Below are 25,059 nucleotides of genomic sequence, written 5' to 3' on the forward strand. Positions count from 1 at the left end.
CAAAGCCTGTTGGCTATGCTCTGCCATGGCATTGTCAGGTTCTTGGCTCTGCTTCCTGTGTGCTCTTGACACGGGTCAAGAGGAGGCAGCAGGCACTGAGCAGCTTATCTTTCATGCAGGACCTGCCCAGTGCCAGGGGTCAGTGAGGCACCAAGAAAGAGTGAGACACAATCCAGCCTGTGAGTGCAGGGGCACTCACTTCCACTGCACCTCGACTCAAATCCAATTACCTATGAAAAGGAAAATTCACTGTGACCAAGTAACTTGTATCCCAGGAATGCAATATTAGTTTAACATTAGATTACATAAACATGCTACACAAGAGAAACCATATGATCATCTCCAGAGATGCAGAATAAGTATATAAAACATCCAACCTCCATTCCAGATTAAAACTCTCAGCAATCTAGGAATAAAAGGGAAATTCTTCAACCCTAGAAAGGGCATCTACGAGAAACCTACATTAATAACACCGTACTTTATTGTGAAAGACTGCTGTCCCCCTAAGAGCAGGAATAAGACAAGAATGTCTGTTCTCACTCTGGCTGTCCAACATTGTGCTGGAGGTTCTAACCAGTGTGACTGGACTGGATCAGGCTGATTCAGACTGAAAACATAAAAGTTTAAGTTCTACACTCAAACAAAACAAATAGGCAAAACAAACAAACAAACAAAAGAACTTTCAAATCAAATGAAAAGACATAGGATTCACTTTTTGAAAAACATGACATTTAGGATCATAAAAATTAAAGCTTTCATGCAATTGGTTGGAATTGAAACCTATATTTTGGAAAGCAAACTACAGAAAACTATAGTATGGGATAAAGGGCCAACACAATTTTTCCATTTGAGCTATAATCATAATCTATGTTCTTGTGTTCTGGTTTAAAAAGAAAAATAAACCTTCTAGATTAAAACAAAGAACAAGAAGCAAACAGGAAACTATTAGCAAAATTTGTTTTAAAATGTGCTAAAAGATTTTACTTAAGGCATATGAGAAGACATATGGTATGGTAGATATAGCAGAAGAATTACGGTTTTCATTGGATAAAATGTTAACTTTCTCTTCATAAAGGAAAAAGAGGAATCTTAATTTTTCTGGGGAAATATTTTCATTGTGATTTTTTTAAAGAAAGCTGCAGCTAAATAGTGTACTTTTCATGTCATGTTTTGATTATGAGCGTACATTTAATTTCCAGTCCAGAGGTGTCCAACCTGCGGCCCACGGGCTGCATGTGACTCAGGATGGCTATGAATGCAGCCTTACACAAAACTGTAAATTTACTTAAAACACAAGTTTTTTTTGTGATTATGTGTTACAATGTATTTAATGTATGGCACAAGGCAACTCTTCTTCTAGTGTGGCCCAGAGATGCCAAAAGTTTGTACACCCCTGCAACATTCAAAACATGGAGTAAACTGATTGTAAAACTTCTAGCACCTTGGTGAGGAAAAGGGAAGTTGGAGTCACCACAGCATAATAATGTTTTAATAACAGCCGAGAGCTGCCTGAAGAGAAGAGTAAGTCCAAAAAACAGCTGTTCCATCTAAGAATGATGACAACAGTACGACAGAAGATGAAGGGAGCAACAAAGGGCTGAAATGAAGGACTGGAAGTCTCTTAATACAGAGAGAACCCAGAATTATTCAATTACCTATAATAAATTAATTCAGACTAATTGAATGAAGGTCCAGCCTTTCTCCTCTTTCTCCTCCTCCTTCTCCTTTTAATAAAAAAGGCCAAAATAGGTTTAAAAAAGGTTTTTTTCCCCCTTCTTTTAGGCATACTTATTGGTATGAATTTGGCTAATACCTTGGTCCTGATAAAAGTTCTTAGGAAGCCTGTTTAGGAATTTTAAAAAATAGGAATTTAAAATTTAGTTGTTTTTTGATGTTTGTCTCAATAATCCTGTTTATACTCATAAAATTTTTACCAAAGTGATGTCTTCCCTCAATCATTCAGCTCATTGATAATGAAGATGCCTATTTCAGCATAAATTTATGAAGCCAGATTATTGCAGTTTTATTGTATGAAAACTTTCTGCCAGCTTCTCTAAGACCACTTGCCTTCTCCCTTTTTTAGGTCCATATCCATGCACTGTCCTTGTCATACATTTAACCCCAGTCTTCACTCAGTATTTACCTTTGTCTCTATTCTCTTCCTTTAGCTATCTGCTTATTCTACAAGTATCTATTGAGCAACCAATATGGTCCAAACAGGCACTTTTTTTAGTAATAAGATATACAGTAGTGTTCAAGATGGACAAGTAGATGTTCAAATACTCTGATTTGATTAGTTGTGTCCACTCTCACTTATTTGCACACTGTACTTTTTGTGTCTGTGTGTAAATCAGAGTTCAGGACACTTGGTTTCCTCTGGTGAATGCCCTGGGCTTAAGGTTATGGACCATGGTCTTCCCTATGAAACCATCAGCTGACCTGGCTCACCTCTCAGGAGCTAGAGAGCATGTGCCCAGAGGGACGATTGGGCACGGTTCTATTAACTGTTACCCTGGCCTCGGCAGATGTTGCCCTTCCTACTGGCTAGATATATGACTTTGGAAAATCATTTTGGCCTCTCTGAGTCTTACTTTCCTCAACCTCAAAAGAACATAATACTCAAGACTAATATTTACTGAACACTTAGTATACATAGGCAATATCCTAAGCACCTTATACATATTAACCAATGTTATCTTCCTAATAAATAATAAGTTCCATTATTGCCTTCTTTCAGGTGAGGAAACTGAGGCACATTGAGTAACTTTCCAAGGTTATAAAGTTATTAGGTAGCAACTGGGATTTAAATCCAGTTATTCTACTACTCGAATGCAAACTCTCAACCATTACACTATATACAACCTATTCAGGTGTAAGAGTCAAATTAGATAGACTGTCTATTAAGTTGTTTATCTCTAGTTACAATAGGTTAACTTGTGTAAAACTGAGGTTGAGAAAATGGACATATTTTCTCAAAAATGAGAAGGTAGGAACATATAAAATGCTCATGGCAACCCAAGAGGCCATAATCGGAAAAGTGGTCGAAACTGATTGACATCCAGATCTCTATGAAAGGCCTGTACTTTCCCACCCCAGGTACTTTCCATTGTTTAGTATTTTAAATCAACTTTATTGAGGTATAGTATACACAGAATAAAATACACATCCATTTTAAGATTACAGTTCTGAGTTTTGGCAAATGTATATGCCTGTGTAACCTCCACTACCATCACCCCAAAAGGTGCCCTAAGTCCCCCTTTCCAAGTCAGTCCCACCCCCACTTGCAGCCCTAGGCCACTGCTCATCTGTCTTCTCTCATTAGAGGTAGAATGTCATATAAATGAAACCATACAGTATGAACTCTTTTTTTCCCCAGTCTGGATATTTTTTTCCTCCAAGGAACAAATCCTTTCCACAAATCCTATCCAGCCTTCAAGGCCCATCTTGAATGACATCTTTTATTTTCTTCTTTACTGCAAATCGTAACCAGAATAGTACTATAGTGTTTCATCTTCACATCAGGCATATAGATAAAATCACATGAGGATGAATTTTTTGAGTCAAAAGTTTCACCTTGTCCATTAATAGTCAATAATTTGTTTACTAAGTCACATACATGTCTAAGTTATCTCATTAGACATCGTTAATATTTCTCTTGCTGTGTTTACTTGCAAATTTTGCATTTGAGCACCTACTTTCCTACATAGTAACCTTGCATAACAGGGAAGGCGGATATGTAAACCACTTCACCCTTAAAAACAATGGTAAGGAATCTTTAAATTGAGAGTTACTGACACATAGAAAGCATCACAAATTACAAAGAAATTGAGATATTTCCCCCAGAGAGAACACTGTAGTTTTTTTTAGAGTTTTAAAAGAAGAAACTAATAGCTTCATTAAAAAAGAGAATATAAGAAATTATGTTGAAATTATAACTCAGTATAATATGCTGCTAAATTATTTTATATGGGGAAAAATATGAGGAAAAAAGAATAAAGAAGGGGAAGAGGAAAAGAAAAAAGCTAGTAAAATGACTTAAATATAGAAGATAATATACAAACACAAAGAGATGGACAGTTTCACAAAGAACACTAAACATTAAGGAAGACATATAATAAAAAAATTATAGCCCTGGCTGGGTAGCTCAGTTGGTTAGAGCATCATCCTTATATACCAAGGCCCAATGAATGCATGAGTCAATAAATTAAAACAAATTTTAACAAAAGACGTACAAAAATTTATAATATGCACGCACTTAGGCGGTCATATATTATCTTATTATCTTTATGTTGTAATATTTCCATCTTGTGGCTTTTTAGAATATTTACTCTAAAGGATTTTAAGTCAAACTGTTGCTCAGTATAAGCATAGATGGGAATCACCCCTTGGCATAGGTGAATTGAGTTAAACCAAAGACTGGGGGCCATGAATCCTGCCCACTCCCCTATTGTCTACAATTTCCACCTCTTACACATGACATCACTTCTTAGCACAGAGTACAAGTGGCGTGGGATGCACAAAGCATCCCTTTCACACAGATAATGAGGAAGAGTTCACACCGATAACGAGCCTATTGCTTGTTGCCCACTTCCTGTGCTGAGAGTAGGGAAAATCCTAGACCAATTCCCTTCTCTAACCTCAGCCCTATTTTCTGGCTCCATCTTTTCCATCTCCTTTGGCTCTCACCACAATTCACCTCCCTTCTCCCAACCCTCAAGAGTACCAGCAATTTCTGGAAGGATCAATTTTGTTTGGCTTCTGTTATTACCATGGTTCTGTCATAATGCATACCTGTTTTTTGTCTACTGAATGGTCTGTGTAAGGTAGAGGAAAGTAGGGAGTATGTCTGTTGCACAATCATCCTGAGAGAAAGAAGAGGCAGTTCTATACTGACTCACATGATGTTCCATTCAAATTTGATTGTTGGGTGTGTGACCCAGGATCTTCCAATCACAGCCTAGAATACCCTGGCCACAGCGTCTGTTTCAAGGTTGAACAATTCTCTGCAAAGGACTCCAGGTAGTGTCAGGTCAAATCAACTAGACTGCTACTTATTCACTCATTTATTCTATACATTTTTACGTGTCAGGTGTTCTTGACACAGTGCTGAACAATACAAAAAAAGCATGGTTCTTGCTCTCATGAAGCTTAGAGAGGACTCAGAGTGAGGAGAGAGGTGATGAACAAGTGTGAAGAGGGTGTGGGGGTTAGGAGGAAATTGTGTGTTGTATGCTTATAAATTACCTGTTAGTGTTACTTTTAAGGCATATGAGTTGGTTGATTAATTTTACGGAGGGGGAAATGATTAGCAAAAGAAAACTGTAATCGATCTTACTATTTCAGCCAACTGAAGAGCTGTGGAAGCTTAAGCTGGGTACATAAATGGGGAAAATGAGGAAGAAAGAATGGTTAGAAGGTGTGTGTGTGTAGTTGTATGATTTGAAAAGACTTTTCAGGAGAAAGTGAATTTTGAAAGAGTTAAAAGTTTGTGGTGGACAATGATAGAGGAGACAAAAATTGATGGCTCTTTGGGTGTGGGATAGTGTCTAAACAAAAATTCTATGTCAGAAGTAATTAGTGTTTTGTGGGGAAGTGCCAGAAAGATTGGCTTATAAGGGAATTGAGAGAAGGTGGGGTGGAATTCCAGGATGAGATTCTTGGATTATATTGTATAGATTGTATGGGTGATAGATTTCCATGCAGGTCTTAATAATGAGTGTGAAGAATTGCTGGTTCATCTTCTGAATATGTGGCCAAAATCTTAAATTCTGGAATGTCGACCCAACTGCCTGGAATCCTGAGGCTCCAAGGAGACTTACAGCAAGCACTCAGCACACTTTGGCTAAAGCCCACATGTTATTCCTCCTTAAAACTCTGACCTTGTTTTCTTGTTTCCTTTCCTGGATGAATTGAACCAGACTGTGTGCCAGTCAGGAGGTCACAGTGTTACCTGTATGAGGGTCAGCTGAGGTGTCTGTGTAGTGGGCACTTTATTTTGGCTGCTTTTCTTTTCTTTCCTCCTCCTTTTGGTAATAGCATCCTGAATTTAACTTGTGGGACCCATTCCCTGCCTTACTCTCAGTCTATGTAGTTTGGGAGGATTCCACTCCTAGCTTCAGGGAGGAACATGTGGTCCTAAGCTGGTCAGTCAATGTGGAGTGTGGGATTTTCACAGGAGATCCTAGGAAGTAAGGAGAGCCCGGAAGTAAGGAGTTTATGAACCTAAAGCTTCTGCAGAGGCTGAAAACTGTTAATCCTGAGGAATAAGTAACAGAGAGATGGAGATGAAAGCATCTATTGTACGTGGAATGCTTCTGAGATTTTCAGTGCTAAGGGCTAATAATAATGTTCCTTCTTCTGTTTAAGTGAGTTGCTTCGGGTTTTCTATAATATGCAATTAAAAGTCCCTATCTTGATTATAGACTGATTCTTGGCTTTTTTCTCTCATATGTCCAAACTTTGCTCTTGACTATCTGGATCTTATTTCCTTGTCTGGAAGAAGATTCCCTGAAGAGCAGAACTGTCAAATTACCCACTGGAAGCCTCTTTTCCCTTCAACCCCACCCTGATTCTGTAGGCTTTCAAAGGCTGGGTTCCTCTTTCCAGGGGACATGTAAAGGAAAAGAGAAAGGACAACAGTATTTACTCAAAGATTGTCCCTTTATTCCTTCTTCTTAAAATTCCGGCAACTTATCCTCAAGGCTGCTGAAGTCTTTTAGTCTTTGATGTCCATTAGAGTTCCTTTTTCTTTGACAGGGGTAGGTGGGGGGTGGTGAGGACTGCAAGGAAGCAAGCTTTTAGGACCTCATAGAGATTAGAAACTTTAGCCAACAATGATGCCTGAGTGAGATTTTTCCCACACTAGAACAACTAAGTACTTGCAGGTCCTGACTCATTCTGCTAAGTCTGGACGGTCACTCCTTATCCCCCGAGAACACTTAAAATAACTGACACAGGTATGGACATTCTTCATTTCTTGGTTTCTTTTCCCAAAGGTCTATGGTGGTTGGGTTATGTATACAAAGCTATTTTAGTTATTTTTTGCCTAATTGATTAATTGATTAGAGGCATATTGAAATCTGATTATAATAATCAGTATCTGTTTAGAGCTTAAAAATTTACAGATTGCTTTCACATATATCATCTCATTTCACCTTGAAAAGAACCTAGAGTTGAAAGTAGGCTTGGGCTTAAGGTCATTTTACAGAAGAAGAAACTGTCTTAGAGCAGCAGTTTGCATAAGGAGATGCAGTTAATAAAGTTGGGAGCTAGAGCTTAAGCTGGAGGTGAGTCATTCGACTCAAATTCAGGGACTCCCATCTCCCCCTCCTATCATTCAGTCTCTCCTCTGGTCAGCCTGAAACTAAGGAAAACACAAAAGGAGAGTAAAACATGATCTGATTTAAAAATCAAGGTACAGTTACCTTTCAATGGAAATCTAAGGTGCTTCCATATCTTGACTACTGCAAATAACCCACAATGAACATAAAGGTGCATATACCTTTCTGAGTTAGTGTTTTTGTTTTCTTTAAATAAAGGAGATGTAATATATAATTATATACAAGGGAATATTACTCAGCAATAAAAAAAAATGAAATCCTGCCATTTGCAATAGCTTAGATGGTCCTAGAGAGTATTACTAAGTGAACTCAGACAGGCAGAAAAAGACAAATATAACATTATATGTAGAATGTTATAAAAAAAAAAAGCCCAGACAAACAAAAATAGACTCATAGACACAGAGATAAAACTGGTGGTTGCCAGAGGGGTGGGGAGCGGAAGGGTGGGTGAAAGGTGAAGGGGAATGCAGACAATTACGAAGGTTAGTGTAGTGATCACATTGTAAGGTATATAAATGTCAAGTCACTATATTGTATACCTGAAACTAATATATTGTATACAACTATATTAAAAATAAAATAAAACAAAAAAAAAATCAAGATACACATGCAAGACATGAATGACTATGTAAGATGTGAGGCCAGACTTTTATCTTCAGAAGTTCCATAAAATGAAAAGATTATGATGTCTCTCTTTTCATGTTCTTAAAAAAAATGCTAATACTAGACTAAACTATAAAATGAGTGTTGGAATTCCACTTAAGTTCTGATTATTTTCTATTTTAATGCTTCTTTTTGAAATATTCAGTATCAAATTCTTTTAAGGAAAGTTTTTTCTGTGTCTTTGATTTGCTTGTGTCCTAGACTTAGCTGGCCTGTTGGGTTGTCCAGCACATTATATTTTGAGTAATATAATGACAAAAGCAATGACTAAACACAATAGCACTAGTTTTATGTCTGTTAGCATATGGAATATAATATATACTCAACAAATAATTGTTACTCATAAGGGAACAGTATCTTTAACTTAAAGCATTAGAAAAACATCCTCCACTCAGTACTAAATCTGTGATCCCAGGATATTAAAAACCTTTTAGGAGCCATCCTCTAGAGATTATTCTGTACCACCAGGCTGAAGAACAGTTGGGCTAAAGCTTTAAACAGATCATCAAATTAAATTCTTATCAGTTGCTCAGAAGTCAGTTGCTCAGATGTTTGAAAGAGCGATTTGAATCCAAAGCTACATTTAGTGACCTTATTTAGATCTCATCTTTTTGAGGTTACCATTTTATCTGTCTTGCCTGAAGCAGCCCAAATATGCTTTATTACACAGAGATCTGTTATCTAAGTGAAGGATGTACCTGCCAAGCCTCAACCTTCTTGATGTCAGCACAGGAACCATTGGTGAAGAGCCCTCTCCCAGGTAAGCAGGTATATATATCTTGCAGGGCATGAGCAATGGAGTAGACTGCTAGGTAGACATTGTAGGATATCCGTAAGTGTGTATAATCCATGTAAGGGGTCTCAACACTGCTGATATTCTCATCCCCTGAACAGAGAGGTCGGAAGGCAGTAGAGCTGTTGCTCATCTGGCCACCACCTTCTTCTTGACCTCTCAGGAGGGTGTCCGTGGGTAAAGGTCCTTTAGCACCTTCTTGGAGGTGGCAGTTAAATGTTTCTTCCCAAAACTCCTTGGCAAAACCATTGTGAACAGACTTCCTGGGGTGGACTTTCTGTAAGAATTCCCGGAAACCTGGGATCTGCCCGGCCTTCAGAGCAAATCCGATGGTGCCTCCGACCACATGGAAATACTCTGGCATGGCGATCAAAGAAGAGCTGGCCCAGGCCTCACTGGCCAGCCAGATCCTGCCCGTGATATTGCGCCGAACAATCTCCTTGATGAGGGGTTCAAGGTCTGGGCCACTGGAGAAAACGACAATGACTTTGGCTGTGGAATTCTGGATTACCTCTACTACCTGCTGGATCTCTTCTTCATCAGAGTACTGGGAGATGAGCTCGCTGAAGTCAATGCAGATGTCCCTTTCCTCAGCTTCTTCTCGGAACTTCTCAATCCCTGGCCGGCCATAGTCATCATCAGCAGCTATGGTGCCCACCCAGTTCCAGCGGAAATACTCGATAATGTCTGCCATGGCGGTGGCCTGGTGTTCATCATTGGGAATGGTACGGAGGAAGGACTTGAATTGATTCTTATTGCTGAGGAGTCTGCTGGAGGAGGCATAACTGACCTGGAAAGAATATAGAACACAATGAATGAGTGAGGGAGGTGCTGGGTGAGCCTCAAGGCTGTGTGGAGGTGATTTGTTGAGCATTTATTAATATAATTTATCAAATGTGTCATTCACTGCAGATGTGATGAAAGGGTGAAGACAACTAGAATCTGTTCCTTTTCAGTGTGAATATCCAAGCACCCGTCAATCTGTCAGGGAGCATTCTATTTCCCAGTGGGTGGGTCTTTACAATTCTACCTTCAAACACTGGTCTGTCCATAAAGTCAACCCAACAATAGTAGGACCTATTTATTCTTTCAAGGAGAGTGTTTATGCACTGTTCCATCGTTTCTTCTACCCTTCTCTGTACTGTCTCATGGGTTATAATATATCCACGTACACATCTTCTGCTTGTTGGGTCCTGCTTCTAATTTGAACATTTTAGCTTCCCCTTTACTCTGATGAACACTTTGTCCATGACTCACTTCTGGAAGGTATAGGTTCCCTTTGGGTTATGAACCTAAATCTCTTCAGAAGAGCCCCAGGGGGTTCCCCTTTCCTAGTCTGCCTGGTTTCTCTCTTCCCATCTGTTTCGTTTCCAGCTATTCACTCTCTTCCCTCCCTCATCCCCTCCCACTCTGCCTTTCCCACAGTACTTTAGATAAAAGTACCCTCAACTGCAGTCATTTCTAAGAACTGTTTATCTTTTAGGCTCAATTAGCCATTAGGCTGATGAGGCTCAATTCCCATGCATCACAGTAACAATGACATACATCATTAACTATAGCCAGAAAAGCATCCTCTCCTCTCCTGGCTTCTCAGTGGGTTCGGCTGGCAGGCTTTTGATACCAGTCTCTAAAACCTAGAGAAACTGAAACAGAACCCCAGAGAAGATGCTTTGCTGGGTTTCCACTTTCTTAGATATAGCAAGTTCTACATTTGAGGATGGGTGTGGGCCACCAAGGGAAGAAAGCTTTACCTTTGACAGTATAAGATCATTTCCTGAAATATCTGAATATCATGTAAAGCATTTTGTAGTGCAGAGCTTCTCACCTCCCCCCCCCCCCGCACATTGTGGCCAACATAGAAGTTGGGGTTAATGGAAGAGGCTGACCAACCTGGGTGGCGGATACTCTGACTGCCCTCAGCCTCACCTAGACGTCCCAAGCTTCGAGGGAATCAGAATCTTGTCGGACTTTGGCCCCTCTGCAGCACTCCTGTGTGTCCTAGCTCCCTAGTTAGGAAGTTCCGAGTTATTGGACCATTTCTTCTGAAGAGCAAAGCATTTTTGTACTTCATGGAATTTCTTCTAGGTAATGAAGAATGTTTAATATTATTTGTTCTCCAGTTATCTAAAGAGATTTTTACACTTCTTTAGGATATGAAGTTAAAGAAATTTGAGGAAATGCCTCTTTCACTATTTATCACCAATTGAAACAATTTCTATACTCCGTGTTTTAAAATGAATTCTTCCAATATGTTCCTTCTTATCAATGAACAGTTTCTACATCAGAAACATAAAATGCATTGATCTATGAAAGAACTGGTCCAACCTTGCTGACAGACATTTTTATTTTTAAATAAAAGCTTTGAATTTGGAAGTTATAATATGAACTTGACAATTTTTTTCCTTGATCAGAATAAGCCCCTTCTTGCTCTACTATGGGAGTTAATGAGGTAGTTAGTTAAATGAAATAATTTCTTGAGATGTTATTGTTTTTTGAGAAAGCTCTATTTGTAGACCCAACCAATAGGCTCCTGAATCAGGTTTTTGCAAATGAAAAAACTGATTGGGAATTGTGTAAATCCATCCATTATGACTTCTTGGTTTTTTGAAAACTAGGCCAAAAATGGTTTTAAAGGAATAAAAATAAAAGAACAAAAAATATCCCCCCATGTGTATGTTTCTCTTAAAGAATGCATTCATAACATTTGTCCAGTTTGGGGGGTAAACACCACTTTGTACCTGTCCCCCTAAAAAATCCTTAAAAACATACACCCCAAATTTTTTTCATTGTAAAAGAGAATTTCAAGGGTGCTTCAGAAAACTGTTCTAACCACAACTATGGTTAGAATAGTCTAGCTGGTCTACTTGTTTCATCCACTTGGTGGCGTGAGTGGCATAGAAATACCACTGACCCCACCCTACAGCTCTGCTGCACTTTAGAATTGCCTTGGACAAGTAAATAAAAAGGATTTAGTATAAAGAAAAAAGAAAAAGAATGGTCTTGGGAGCTTTCAAAACTCCCAATGCTCAAGTTGCATCTCATATCAGTGGAACCAGGATCTCTGGGGGATAAGACCCAGGCATCAGTGTTTTTAAAACTCCCCAAGTGATCCCAACTGCAGCCTCTGCAGAGAACCATTGCTGTAGATACACTGATATGGATGTAGTGACAGATGATTACTAGACTTCGTGTGGTGATCACATTATAAGGTATATGTAGAATCACTATATTGTATACCTGAAACTAATATAGTATTGTATAGCAGCCATACTTAAATAAAAATAAAATAAAGTAAAACAAAAAATAAAAATCAAGTGCATATGCAAGACAAGAATGACTATAAGATGTGAGGCTAGACTTTTATCCTCAAAAGTTCTAAAAAATGAAAAGATTATGATGTCTCTCTTATGTGTAATTTAAAAAATACAAAACTAGGCTAAACTTTAAAATGAGTTGGAATTCCACTTAAGTTCTGATTACTTTCTATTGTAACTGCTTCTGTTACTGATAATCATTCTAGTCTTCTTAGCATTTCTAAAATTTAAATTCATTTTAACATTATCTTTCATTCAAACCACAAAAATTTAAAATCTTTCATGTTCTTTCTTGATGGTAATGACATCTTATACCTGTTAGCCATTGGATAACAACAATCTACTTTAACTGTGTGTTGAAAATAATGCTGCTCAACATGCCAAATTTACAAAATGCATATTTGCATCTTGCCCAACACATTCACTGATGTGGGCTTTGTTAGACCATTTTAGCACAAAAGTTATAGAGCCAGGGCTTCCCCGTGGGAAACACCTTTAATTCCCTGAAGTAAGGATTCGGGAAATGATGACAAGACTTTCTCAGTTGTCACGTGTAAATAAAGGGATAATGGCTATCACCAAGGAAACAAAGAGATCACAACATAGAAATGTGAATTTATCAAGGGTACTTTATAAATTTTAAATATTAGACATGGAAAAAATAAATTTAAATTTCATTTAGTAAATATGATTTATAATTTAACAATTGACATAAGGAATGTATCACAATTTAGCTGATTCTCCCATCCACGAACATTTAGGTTGTTTCCAATTTTTCACTATTATAAAGTGATGTCATAGATCTATAAATAATGACATGAAAAAAGCTTTGCTCTATAGTGTTAAGGGGGGAAAATCAGGTTATAAAATGGCATTTAGAGTTTGCCGGGGGGGTTTTTGATGAAAAAACATGCAACTTTGAACAAATGTTTATAAAAGCACTTGCTTCAGTGACTGTGCAATTCACTGAAAGTGCAGACATCTCCCCACCTAGGCTGAGTTCTTGCAGGGTGGAGGCTGCTTCTTCATATACGCTCTATAAATAGTTGCTGAATGAAATAGAATATTTTCTATTTCTAGAATGTGCAACATAGTAACTAAGTTCCTGTTTTGTGAGAAAATATGCTTTGCTTCCCTCTGACCGAAATTTTCAACCAGGTGGTTGATAGGCAGAGATGTTTAAGAGAATAGGATTAGGGACATAGTTGGGATTTGAAAGGATGGATTCGCATCATTTGGTCTCATTCCTTTTAGTTAAGGCAGAAAAAAGGTCATTTGATAAAGGAATAGAGTGGAAAATAAAGTATTGAACACTTTGGGGAAAAAGGTTTTATGCAAGGTATAAATATAAATAAATAAAAGGTATATACAAAGTTTTATATAAGATATATTGAAATGAATTTTTGAAGAGTTGTAAAGGTCTAGTTGATGTTGACATTGGGGGTCTTAGAAATCCCAAATGGTCATGATACAGTGTCCCAACTAATTAAAAGGTCTTTTGTGCCCATGTAAAACCAGAGAGAGGAAAGAGCAAGCTGTTTGGACCCTGGGCGTGGCAGCCCTCCAAGCCTGGTTCTCCTGACCCCAACCCACGTTGCCCCAGCTGAGAGGGCCCGGGTACCTGGGGGATGTAGAAGAGCCCCAGCAGGTTGGCCACTGCTGTGGAGACGCCGGAGCCAGTTGCTCCCACCACAGCAATAGTAGAGGGGATATGCTGTGAGCAGTTGCAGAACTCATCAAGGTTCAAGGAATCAATTTTGTTCTGGGCCACAAAACTCAGGGTGGCTTCCAAGGCTTTAGACACAGTGTTGCAAGTGTCGAATATCCTGTATCCCAGCGTCATGTTGGGAAGAAGGACCGGGCTGCTGTTTATTTCCTCTATGGCAAATATCATAGCTTGTAACCAGCGAAACCCCCGGAAGTTATACCTGGAAGAAAGAAGACATGGAAGAAAATGGAAGCTTTCTGGTCACCCACTTTAAAGTAAGGACTGGGCAAAGCTGGGTTGGAATCCTGGCTCTGTTACTTTCTGGTTTCATGACAGTGTGTTCTTTGAGACTCAAGGTCCTGTCTGTAAATGGGGATGACACCTTCCTCATAGACTGGCTGCAGACAGGAGATAATTGTGCAACATTCTCAGCATGGTGCCTCATAGAGTTAGGGAGCAATAAGAATGAAGACTGTTTTAGTAACAGAATGAATAATTTGTACCTGCCTCGTTCAGCAAAGAATCTGAATCAACTGTTGTGAGGTACTTCAGCAGATACAGAGATTTCAAAAGAAAATGACTAGGGAAAATAAAAATAGATTAGGATTTTAACATGTGGGAGCCCAGGGGTAACCTCAGATTTGCAAAGTCACAAATTTAGACCATGACAGTCCTAGAGGTCAAAGTGGAAAGGGAAATAAATAATCTCATCTTTGTTAACAAACAAACAAATATTATGCACAGGAAGACTGTTCACAAACTGGTTATTTCTGGGTGTGGATTGCTTTTTAAAGAACAGTTGTTTTAAATAAAAATCAAGCAAATTAACACAGAGAAATAGGGTCAGTGACATAGTTTTACTCTCTCAAGACTTGGCTCAGAGTGAGGGCTCTATAAATGTGCTGAATCAGCGCATCAGAGCCCAGAGCAACTCTGCAGGTTCTCCCTTTGTCGTGGGTTGTCCTGCTTGAACTCAATGACAGGAGGTGAGAAATACAATCTGTTCTACCCTACTCTTTTGTTTAGGATCCTAATGGCCCTGATCTAACTTTTAATGTGATGTTTTTTCTTAGTCGTTTTCTTTATGTTCCTGTTATTTAATTGTTTAAAATCTGCAAAGTTATTAGGAGATATTATAGAATTTTTTATTATATAAAACATCTATACTGATAAACTAATTTTGTTACCTTTGTTTAATGTAATTAGAACTATATATTAAGGTCAAGCTTCTTGCTTGATCTTAAGTACACATGTATCACATGCACAACTCTGTCCAGCAGCACACGACAAAGAGAGTATTTGTCACATGGGTTTTGTGAAGGATATAATCAGGATCAGTGAAATTCTGCACTTAGTTTTTCTTCATTCATAAGAAAAATGTGAAAATGTTATCGAATTTGTGAGCTCTCATTAGAACTTACACTGAAATCCAGTTTTGTTGGAACAATCCTAGTTTTAATTTTCATTTTCTAGCTACAAGGAAGACTAAGGAGCAGTGTTGGATCACTTTTGGAAGTTGTAAATCTCAAAGAGAAAGTGTTATTCTCTCTTAGAAGATCGGTCAGGACTTGGGGTGCAGTAACAGTCTCTGATGTCCAGGTAAAGAAAGGTGATATATAGCCCACTGGACTCTACAAATCCTATTTGAGGGAATTGTGCCTAGTTTTAGATGCCTGCCATATTCTAAAAGACTCATAAAAAATTAGGGAGCAACAAATGGAGGGCAAACAGAATGGTGAGGGATCTGGAAATCATGTCATGAAATAATTGTTTAGAAAACTGAGACTGGTCTGGAAAAGAAATGATTCAAGGGGATATGTTAGTTGTCTTCAAATGGGTGAAGAGAGTCCAGTCGAATTAGGTGGATTCTGTTTTTCTCCATCTATGTTAGTCAGGGGGATTTTAGCTTTCTAGAAGAAAGCTAAAAGACTTTCTAATGGGAGTGCTTCCAAAATGCTATGGGCTTCATTTTGAAGATGCCCATCTTCATTTTGGGTCATGCCAATCACTGAGGTTTTCCTCAACTATAAATCCTTTAAAAAAATAATAGTGACATAGTCAACACTCAGCTACTACTGACCAGGGTCAATGGGAGATATTATTACTCAGGTTTGCTAGACCTACAATAAATTTCCACTGAGGTACTTGGGCTTCCATTAAGCAACACTGCTACCAGGTGAACAATGACAACTCAGTTACCAAGTGGCCGGGCATACTGTATGTTCCAACAGGCTATGGATTTTTCTACTCAGTACCACTGACATTTTATTTTTGGAAAAAATTTCTTTAAAAAGTCAGGGGTGGGGAGAATAATAAGTTTCAGTATGATTTCAAATCACCACTTTTAAAAAGAGAGAACCAAGTTTGAAAAAATTGTTTTGGGTTTGGTATGGCTTTACTCCATCCACCCAGAAGGGAAGAGACTCTTTGACTTGGCTCCTTTCCTTACCTGATACATTCCACAGACTCTGGCCTTGACTTTAGATCTTGATCTTTGGCTGCTACTCCAAAATGAATAGGAAAGAGCCCCCCAAGGATAATGTCCCCTTTCTTCTGGGCTCGCTGGTCGGGCCCATAAGCAGAAGTGCAGCAGGTAAATGCCAAGAGAATGAAACAGCAGTTATAAAGGGCCATAGTTCTGCTTTCTCTCCAGGGAGAGAGACAAGAAGTGCTGGAAGTTTGGGGGCCCCAAGAACGTTCCCCCTTGGTGCAGTTCACTCCCTGTGGTGGAGGTACATGTCTACAGAACAATTAATAACAGAATGGAAGTCATGGTGTTTGAATTCCCACTTTTGCCTTCTTCATTGCAGATTAGTGAGGTGGATGGTTCTTGAGTCTTTAGATGCCACATCATGTAGAGACTGCCTGTGATGCTTTCTAAAAGGAAAGAGAGACAAAATGAATTCAACTAAGCCTAAATCCCATCTTGTTATGATGACTACCACAGAGGTGGCTCAGCGGTTCTATTTAGAGAGGCTGAAGCGTAGCAGGTGGGGAAGGCTTGGCTCAGAGTCTCATTTTCATAGCACTTCACATAAGACACAGAAAACTTGAATTGCTCGTGTGGGAGAAGGACTGTGTTCAGTTGTAAGGACCACATTTTAAAGAGGCCACCAATAAGCTAAGCCCTCCGCTGAAGTTGTCCCTGGATTTTAATCCATTTATTCTTCTGTGTAAATAATGTATAGAATTGGCAAATCCTTAGAGAACAATAATATTAATTATACTTTATTCAGCAATATGCTCTTATAGAAAATAGAGAATGAGTCATATTTAAGTTTAAATCTGACTTTAAATTGAATAAAAATGTCAGAAAAGGCCACATATTCTTTATTTATTATGGTAGCACTCCCCTCCCTTTTTGTGCCGTCTCATGACAGATCTTTGATTAGAATCTGCAATATGACACTCCATAAATCTTTGGAGAATAGTTTTTGAAAAGGACTCATTTAAATTAAGGGTGAGGTTATGTTCTACAAAGCTTAACAGCTGGATCTAGGGAAGAGTCCTTCTGCTTTGGCACGGCTATCCTAGTAGGAACCCACTGCTCTTCCACTCTTCACTCCATATCATCTACTCTGTGGGTCAATTTACAGTTGCATATTGATGTCAGCCAACTTATACAGCCTCTCCTGAGGTTCAGGCCCAAGCCTCCAACCATCATCTAGACATATCCACTTGAATGTCCCACAGGTGCTTCCAACTTGACAGGCTCTAAACTCACCTTCATCCCAAAGTTGTCCCTCTCTCACCATTTTCCTCTTGGCAAATGACACGCCATCCACAAAGACACAAAATAAGAGTCATCTTCGCCTCCTCTCTCTTCTCATCATTGTCCTTTATATTGAAACAAGCACCAAGTATTGTAGATTCTACTTCCTAAATCTTTCTGCAATCCATTTTCTCCTTCCCATTTCCAAGGCCATCTGAAGTCCACCAACATTTCTTACCTGGATTTCTGCAACTATTTCTTAGCTGGCCTTCCCTTCTATAGTTTTGTCCCTTCGCAGTCCACCATTGCAAATCTTTGGGTGCCATGGAACAAGTGGTTTGGAGCACAGTCTCTGGACTTTGAATCACAGTTCCACTATTTCCTAACATGTGACCCTGGGAAACTCATTTAACCTCTGTGATCTTGATAAAATAATGTACAGAGATCCATTAGCGCAGCTTAAAGAGAAAACTCACAGAAAATGCCAGCTGTATGAGTATCTTTCCAGGCTCACTCCTGCTAGTCTTCCCTTTGAACTTCACACTCCAGCCATAGTGAACTTTCTTGAGATTCTCAAATATACCAGACTTCTTTAAAATCCCCCAGACCTCAAACATGCTACTTTCCTTCTTGGTCGTTCTGGCCTAAACTTTGGAAAATATCTGCTTATTTTTCAGCTTTCAGATGCCCATAACTTCGGAGGCATGGCTGAGGGGTAGCAGGTGGGGAAAGCATGGTGCCTTGTGGGGCCTTTGAATAAATGGAGAAAGAACTCAGGGGTAGACACAGTCTTGGGCCAAGGTGAACCTACTTCCTGGGGAATGGAACACAGACTGGATTCTACCAGTGCCAACACCTCACTTGTGCAGTAAGCAACTTAGAGGACTCTTCAAGGAGGCCTTCCCTGAACCCTCAGACCAGGTACATCCACCTGTTATAGTCTTTTACATCTTGGATCTTGGAGTTCCCTTCTTGAAAGATTCATTACACTTATTATAATTATATGCATAAGTGTCTGATTCCAGACACTGATTCCAGAGCCCACGCTCTTAATCATTGTCATAGGCCGCCCCTTGCCTCTTAAGATCTCCAGCCCCTCCAACAGCCATTCTAGAACAGGGTACTGAGCCCCACATGGAAGGAGCACCCAGCAGATACTCAACATTCATGGAATTGCCTCTAGTAGTGTCTGAACACCCATGAACATCCTAGTTCTCTAACTCCAGTCCTGCTTTTAGGTTTTTTGGCTTCATTCCTTGCACCTTGGTCATCTATTCAGCCATACATTTAATAAGGCCTGGGGTCCTAAGGAAACAAACACATGTGCATCCCCTGCCCTCAGGAACTCCCAGTCCAGGGGCAGGCACACTAGTGTAGAGGGTCACAACTTACCCCAAAAGTGGAAGTGACCAAAAATATTATAACTTCGTTTTCAATGACTAAATTCAACTTTTCTTCCAGCACTTAACACAGTATGTGATATAGTAGCTGCTGAATAAATGTTTGTATGAGGGCATTTTTAAAAAGTACTTTGGAAAGAGACAGAAACTAACACTTATTGAACCAGACATAATGTCAGGACCTTTAAACATTCAATGTATTTGAAACTCTACAACTGCAGAGAGGGCAATACCAACTTTACTTTCTAGTTGGGGGAATAGATTCTCCAAGTAGTCAGCTTACTCAAATGAGAAGTTTTGGCATTTGAAATACAAGTGCCTCAAGAACTCAACATTTTAAGGAGTCCTGTGTAGTGTACTTAATTAGGAGAGGGAACATTATAACTGACGAGGGTTAAGTCACAAAGACCTGTTAATTTTTTCCTATGAAAGATTAACTACTTAGAGAAGTTTATTAACTTCATTAGCTCATTCAAGAGAAAATTTATGGCAAGAAGCAATAGATGAAGGAGAGATTTCAGGTCAATTTGCAGTAGTTAACTCCGCCAGTCTAATGTAGCCTCCAAAGCACGCTTCTTAGTCCAATTACTAGGGTACAATTTGCTTTCAAAGCTGAAAATCATTCCAGATCCCCCTTCTCTCTTTTCTCCAATATCCAATATCTTTTGTCCTGTTGATTCTATTGTCTTTCCACTCTGCCTTCCTCCATCCATTACTTTTGTCATTGTGTCACCCACTCCAACTACTTTGTGCAAAAGTTTTTTTCCCTTTCTACTTCACTCCCCTCATCTCCTAGATATGGACAGCCATAGCAGTACCAGGTGTGATTGTAACACAGTGGATTAACAATTGGAGTTCATCACTGTCACCTCAGCCTGCAATAGTTAGAATACAGAAATTCTTGAATAATCACTAACACTTCAGCTGTAGTATCTGTGATACTATATATGATGCTATGTCATATGATACTATATGATACAATACTAATTTTATCCCTCATATCTACACTCCTTTTGTGCCACAGTAAAATAGTTTTTAGTTGGACAAGTAGTTGTTCAAAATAAAGACACTACTTTCCCCAACTTCTTTTATAATTATGTGTTGTCATAGGTCTAAGTTTTGGCCAATGGGATGTCTGTTGAAGTGCCCTGTAGGTAGCTTCCAGGAAACTTTGCTTAAGAGCGAGCTGGTGTCTGTTGTCCCTTCATGCCCCTTGCCTCCAGTTTGCCACAGGGAGGTGAATGTGACCCCTGGAGTCCATCCTGCACCATGAGCCACATCCTAGGGAACAATGGTGCTGTGAGGCCAGGATTTCACAGAGCAGAACCTCCATAGCAGGCTGTTCCCGGACCTTAACATGACAGAGGAAAAAAAGCTTCTAGCTGGTTTAAGCCATTGTTATTATATTTTTTCCTACGGAAACTATATTAACCGTATCTATCCAAGAGCCGCAAATAAACTCATTTGTTCTCCTTACTATAAGTTTATTTCATTTAAATCATATATAATCGTATTTGCCTTCCTGCAAAAAAGAGTATTGTAAACAGAAGCCAAAGCTTTATTTGTTCTTTATCTCAGTGGCAGGTACATTTAGAAGAAGAAATGACCCATGGACCAGCTGGTTTTATATTTAGAGGGTCCTTGAAATTGTGGGGTGTTTCAGTACTGACAGATGATTGATTTTACATTGAGCTCCTCATCCAAGAGACATGGCACGAAAGGTCAGGGCAGACTGGTCTATGGTTCCATGGGTTCATGAATTTGTAAATTCGTACAGTTATTTATTCATTCAAAAAAACATTTATTGAACTTCTCTATGTGCTAGACACCAGGGAGTGTAAGGCATTTCGGGAAAAAGTTGAGGTTGTTACCTTCAAGGTGCTCATGACTTAAAAGGAGACAGAAAGATGTATTGTAATTACAGTGATTCAAATGCTAAAAAGAAACCTGCACTAAGTGTTGAGGGAAGGCAGAAAGAGGAGTGATATTATTTTCTTGTGGCTGCCAGGAGCAAGAATTAATTCAAATGAGGACTGGAACCTTCCTGAGAGTAGGGCCTGTCTTTTTTCCTCATCTTTGTAGCCTGAAACCAAGAACTGTGCCTGGAATTTAATAGATGCTCCACAAATAGTTGTTGAATGAATGGGTGAGTGAATGAATGAATGAATGAATGAACAAGTGAATGAATATGTGAGTGAGTGAGTGAGTGAGTGAATGAATGAATGAATGAATGAAGCATGATCGGAATAAACGAGTAGCTGGTTGAGCAATTCTAGGACAGAATAGGGAGGGGGTACCCCACAAGACTGAAGGTTCCTGAAGGCAGGAGCTTCATCATGATCTCAGCTGCACCTCCATCATTGAACAAGGAACCTGGTACTGAAAGGATGCTTAAAAAATATCTGTTTAATTTGCATTTGACCAACAAGTTGGATGGCTCATCCAAGTTCCAGAGCTGAGGACAAATTAACAGAGGATGCAAGGCAAGGTTAGAATCAACACTGCAATGTTCAATTTTCATAGAAATAAAACCCACCCTGGCCTTTAAAATTTCTGGCAATTGTGTAATTCTAGGGCAGAATGATTTTGCCCACCCTTCAACTAGAGAAAAACTGAGGCATAGACCTTTGAAACATAAAACTACTCAGTAAATTAGAGGCATGGCAATCTCAAAAGGACTATACTTTCTCAATTCTTAGATTGCAGAAATAAAAATTCTAGGTTGCCAGGAAAAAAGGTGATTATGAAACCAAAATTTACTTTCAATAGAGATTATTTATCTTCTTATGGGGAGTATAACTGATTTATCTCTGGTTTATTGTACTGTATCTTTGTCTTCCTTTGTCACACTCATCACAAAGAATACAAACAGTAAGGTATGAAGCCAATATTGCAGAAAGGTGAAACATGTACGTTTTAACCTGAGAAAGTTCAACCAAAAATCTGTGTGTCTCGGTACCTGGCTCTGGTTACAACTTTATTTATTTTTTTCACCTCTTGCTGGGCACACATCCACACTGTGGGTTTTTATGCACACCTAGTGCGCATTTGCCAAAGAATTGGGGACATCTTGTTTAAAATGAGGGTTCTTTTCAGCACTCCAGAGGGGGGAAGGCAGACACAAACTTCTGGTCACACTCAACTGCCTCCCTCCAGGCCAACTTGCCGTCCCCCCCACCCCACCCTACCCCGGCCAGCTGCACAGGTGTACCCTCCATCTCCCTGACAACAGGTGTGACTTTTGGAGAGTCCATGCCTCATTTAGCCCCGGTAATGGCTTAATTGAGTTGGAAAAATGCAAGGACAGGAGCGTGATAAAAACCAGCTGAGCTGAGTTCCTGCTAGTCTGGAAAAAGCTGTCAGGGAACAGATGAGAAAGGATGAACCAGGGTGGGGAGGAGCAGCAAAGTGGGAAGAAACAGTCAAGACAAAGCAAATAAAGAAGAGAAATAGGAGAGGAAACAAACACTCATGAATAATGTACTATGAGCTCTGTGAGGACAGAGCCTGGTCTGTCTCATTTGTGGCCTAGAACCGCAGAGGGCCTCCCTAAATGAATGCATGTGCGGATAAACCATCTTAGGAGTCTATGATGCCATCTTAAGGAGAAAGAGAAAGAGAAAGAATAAAGAAATAGAATGGGAGTTGAGGGGTGGGGGTTAAAATTCAAGGTTTAAAAATGACCAGAAATGTTCCAGAATCTTGTGAGCTGAGACATATGCTGGCTTCCGGCTTTGATTTGGCTGATGCCTGTGTTTTCTGACAGGATTGAGTGAGCTCCTGGGGACTCAGGCCATGAGTTAAGAAATTTGTTGTCCTGAAACATTTCCCTTAAATATGCTCTGCTCATGGATGTGTGGATACCCACAGGCTTATTGAAATGGTTCAGATGAAAAGCAAAGACATGCAAGTCATATTGTAAAGAAAAATGCCAGAGCTTCAAGACGAAAGATATATTTCTGTGGAATAAGTTCCAGTGTTGCCTTTCAAAATCACCAGGGAGCCCTGACTACCCAGCATGGTGTATTTTCAGTCAGGTGTGCCCAGATGTGCCACTACATAGTGTTCTGGGGGTAAAAATAAATTTGGGGATTGATGTATACTCTGTACCACAAGGGCTCGTTCACCTCCTAAACGTTCTGAGGAGTCCTGCATAAAGTCCTGCTTAACTCTAACCTGCTCATTCCCAGATTTATTTTGGCATCGAACACTTTAACCCCCTCCCCTCCACCCCGCAAAGGACGCTTGTTACAATGCTGTGAAACATAGGCTTGAGGAATGCTGACTTAGTGGAAAGCATATAATCCTTCACCTGAGCTCCTCCCAGTTTCTTTGGATGCACTTTTGAATGGGGAGATACATTTGCCTCAGGTCTGAAATTCCAAAGGGTGGTATTGGAAAGAAGGAAGGACTGAGGTGGGGTAGGTGAATGCCGATGCATACTCCAGTCATTGTCTGGTCTGGGGCATATATTCTCACTCTCTTCTTTACAAGCTTGCACACCAAGCCTTTCTCTCTTACTTGCAGCAACTCTAGCCTTGTAGAATGTCCCTGTACGAGGACCAGTGGAACATGTAGTGGTGTACATACAAACAAACAAACAAACAAAACCAAAGGAAAAAGCATCTTGATTTGTGGTGTTTGCTGTATGCTCCCACCATGACAGATTCCCAGCTACCATGGTTTAACAACCAACTTGTAAAAATCCCTGATATTTAACCATTGGCTTTCGTGCACCGGTGGAAGCCTGCTTGCTCCAGCATACCACTGGGACGTATTTCTACGAATGCAGAAATACTGGTCTTTCTTGGAAAAACTGGCCCAAATTATTTTATTGGCATTATGAATGTCTCCTGTTCCCTCTCTGCTCTGACTATTAGGAAACTGCAAGCCAAATTCGTGGCACAGCTGTAGCTAAGATAGAAACCAAAAGGGTGCATTTTGTGCTTTAATATTACTCATAGTATTACTTTTTCTTCCTGCTCTTATTTTACCCCAATTTCCTCACCTTATTAAATCCTCCATTTTTGTAAATAATGACAGGGTATAAATATAAACACAAGCAAATACACAAATCTGGAGTTTTACTGAGGACAATAAGAAGTGTCCCCAGGGAAAACTGCCTGTGTAATTAGGAGGAAGGTGTCTGGGAAAGACATTCCTCGCCTCCTTAACTGAGTGGGTAGATTTGAGTAGACTGTTTTGGGACATCGGGTCATCAATCTGAAATACAGAACTTTAGAGGTAGACGGGAACTGGAAAGTTTATCTGGTTCACACTGAAACCTTTTGACAAAACAACGCCTGAATCATGGTGGCCAAGCTTATTATGTGTAGGCATTGGAATTCAGAACTCATTGAAAAAGCTGAGTGAGGTTTAGTGATGAAAAGGAAGTCACTTTTTAAAAAAAAAATTTTGTCAGTACTCCTTAGTGTGTCTTAATAACATCATTTTAGGTCTCCAGAAGACTGAACTTGCTTTCAATTACAGCATAAAATCTACTGTGGAAATTCTTGAACTTTTAGTTGGACCTCAGGTGCACAGAACTAAATTAATCATAATCCTTGCTTGGTGACATTCCCATCATTGATCCATACCTGGTCCACTTTTATTTCTTTATTGTTATTTTTATTTATTTATTTTTCCTGTTCTATCTTTCCCATTTTTTAATCAGAGTTTTGGTCCTTTTCCCCTCCAATTTTAAGAGTTCTTTATATATTATAAATATTAGCCCATTATCTGTGATATACGCAGCAAATGTTTTCTGCTAGTGTGGCAGTTCTTTGTGTCACTGTACAACTTAAAAATAATATTATGTAGCCAAATTAATGAATTATTTCTTTTATTGCTCTTGGATTTTGAGTCAATGTTAGAAAGCTTTACCCTATACTGAATTTATAGAGGAATTCATCATATTTTTTCTAGCTTATCTATTAAATATTTTTTACACTTAGTTCCCTGATCAGTGCAGCATTTACTTTTGTGTGTGGTGTGAGATATGGATCTAATTTTGTCTTTTTTCCAAGTGGCTATCTAGTTGTACCAGCAACATTTATTAAAAAGCACATCTTTGCTTCTGTGACAGCATTTTTATTATTTCCAAATTTATTTAGATCTAGCTCATAACTT

At 39.2% G+C, this 25,059-nt stretch overlaps 1 protein-coding gene across 2 annotated transcripts in view; it reads right to left on the minus strand.

The window, feature by feature from the left end:
• Positions 1-16,452, minus strand: part of CASR (calcium sensing receptor) — a 39,809-nt gene extending 23,357 nt beyond the window's left edge. For both annotated transcript variants that reach the window (XM_054574972.1, XM_054574971.1), the window contains exons 1-3: positions 16,268-16,452; positions 13,732-14,038; positions 8,702-9,586 (exon numbers count right to left, since the gene is read on the minus strand). In XM_054574972.1, the coding sequence (XP_054430947.1) occupies positions 8,702-9,586; positions 13,732-14,038; positions 16,268-16,452 (1,377 nt within the window). The remainder of the gene's footprint in view (positions 1-8,701; positions 9,587-13,731; positions 14,039-16,267) is intronic.
• Between the last annotated feature and the right edge of the window lie 8,607 nt (positions 16,453-25,059).

This window comes from Pteronotus mesoamericanus, unplaced genomic scaffold, assembly GCF_021234165.1.
Source record: "Pteronotus mesoamericanus isolate MK-2021 breed Mesoamerican mustached bat unplaced genomic scaffold, CSHL_Meso_final contig_27, whole genome shotgun sequence".
Taxonomy (NCBI): Eukaryota; Metazoa; Chordata; class Mammalia; order Chiroptera; family Mormoopidae; genus Pteronotus; species Pteronotus mesoamericanus.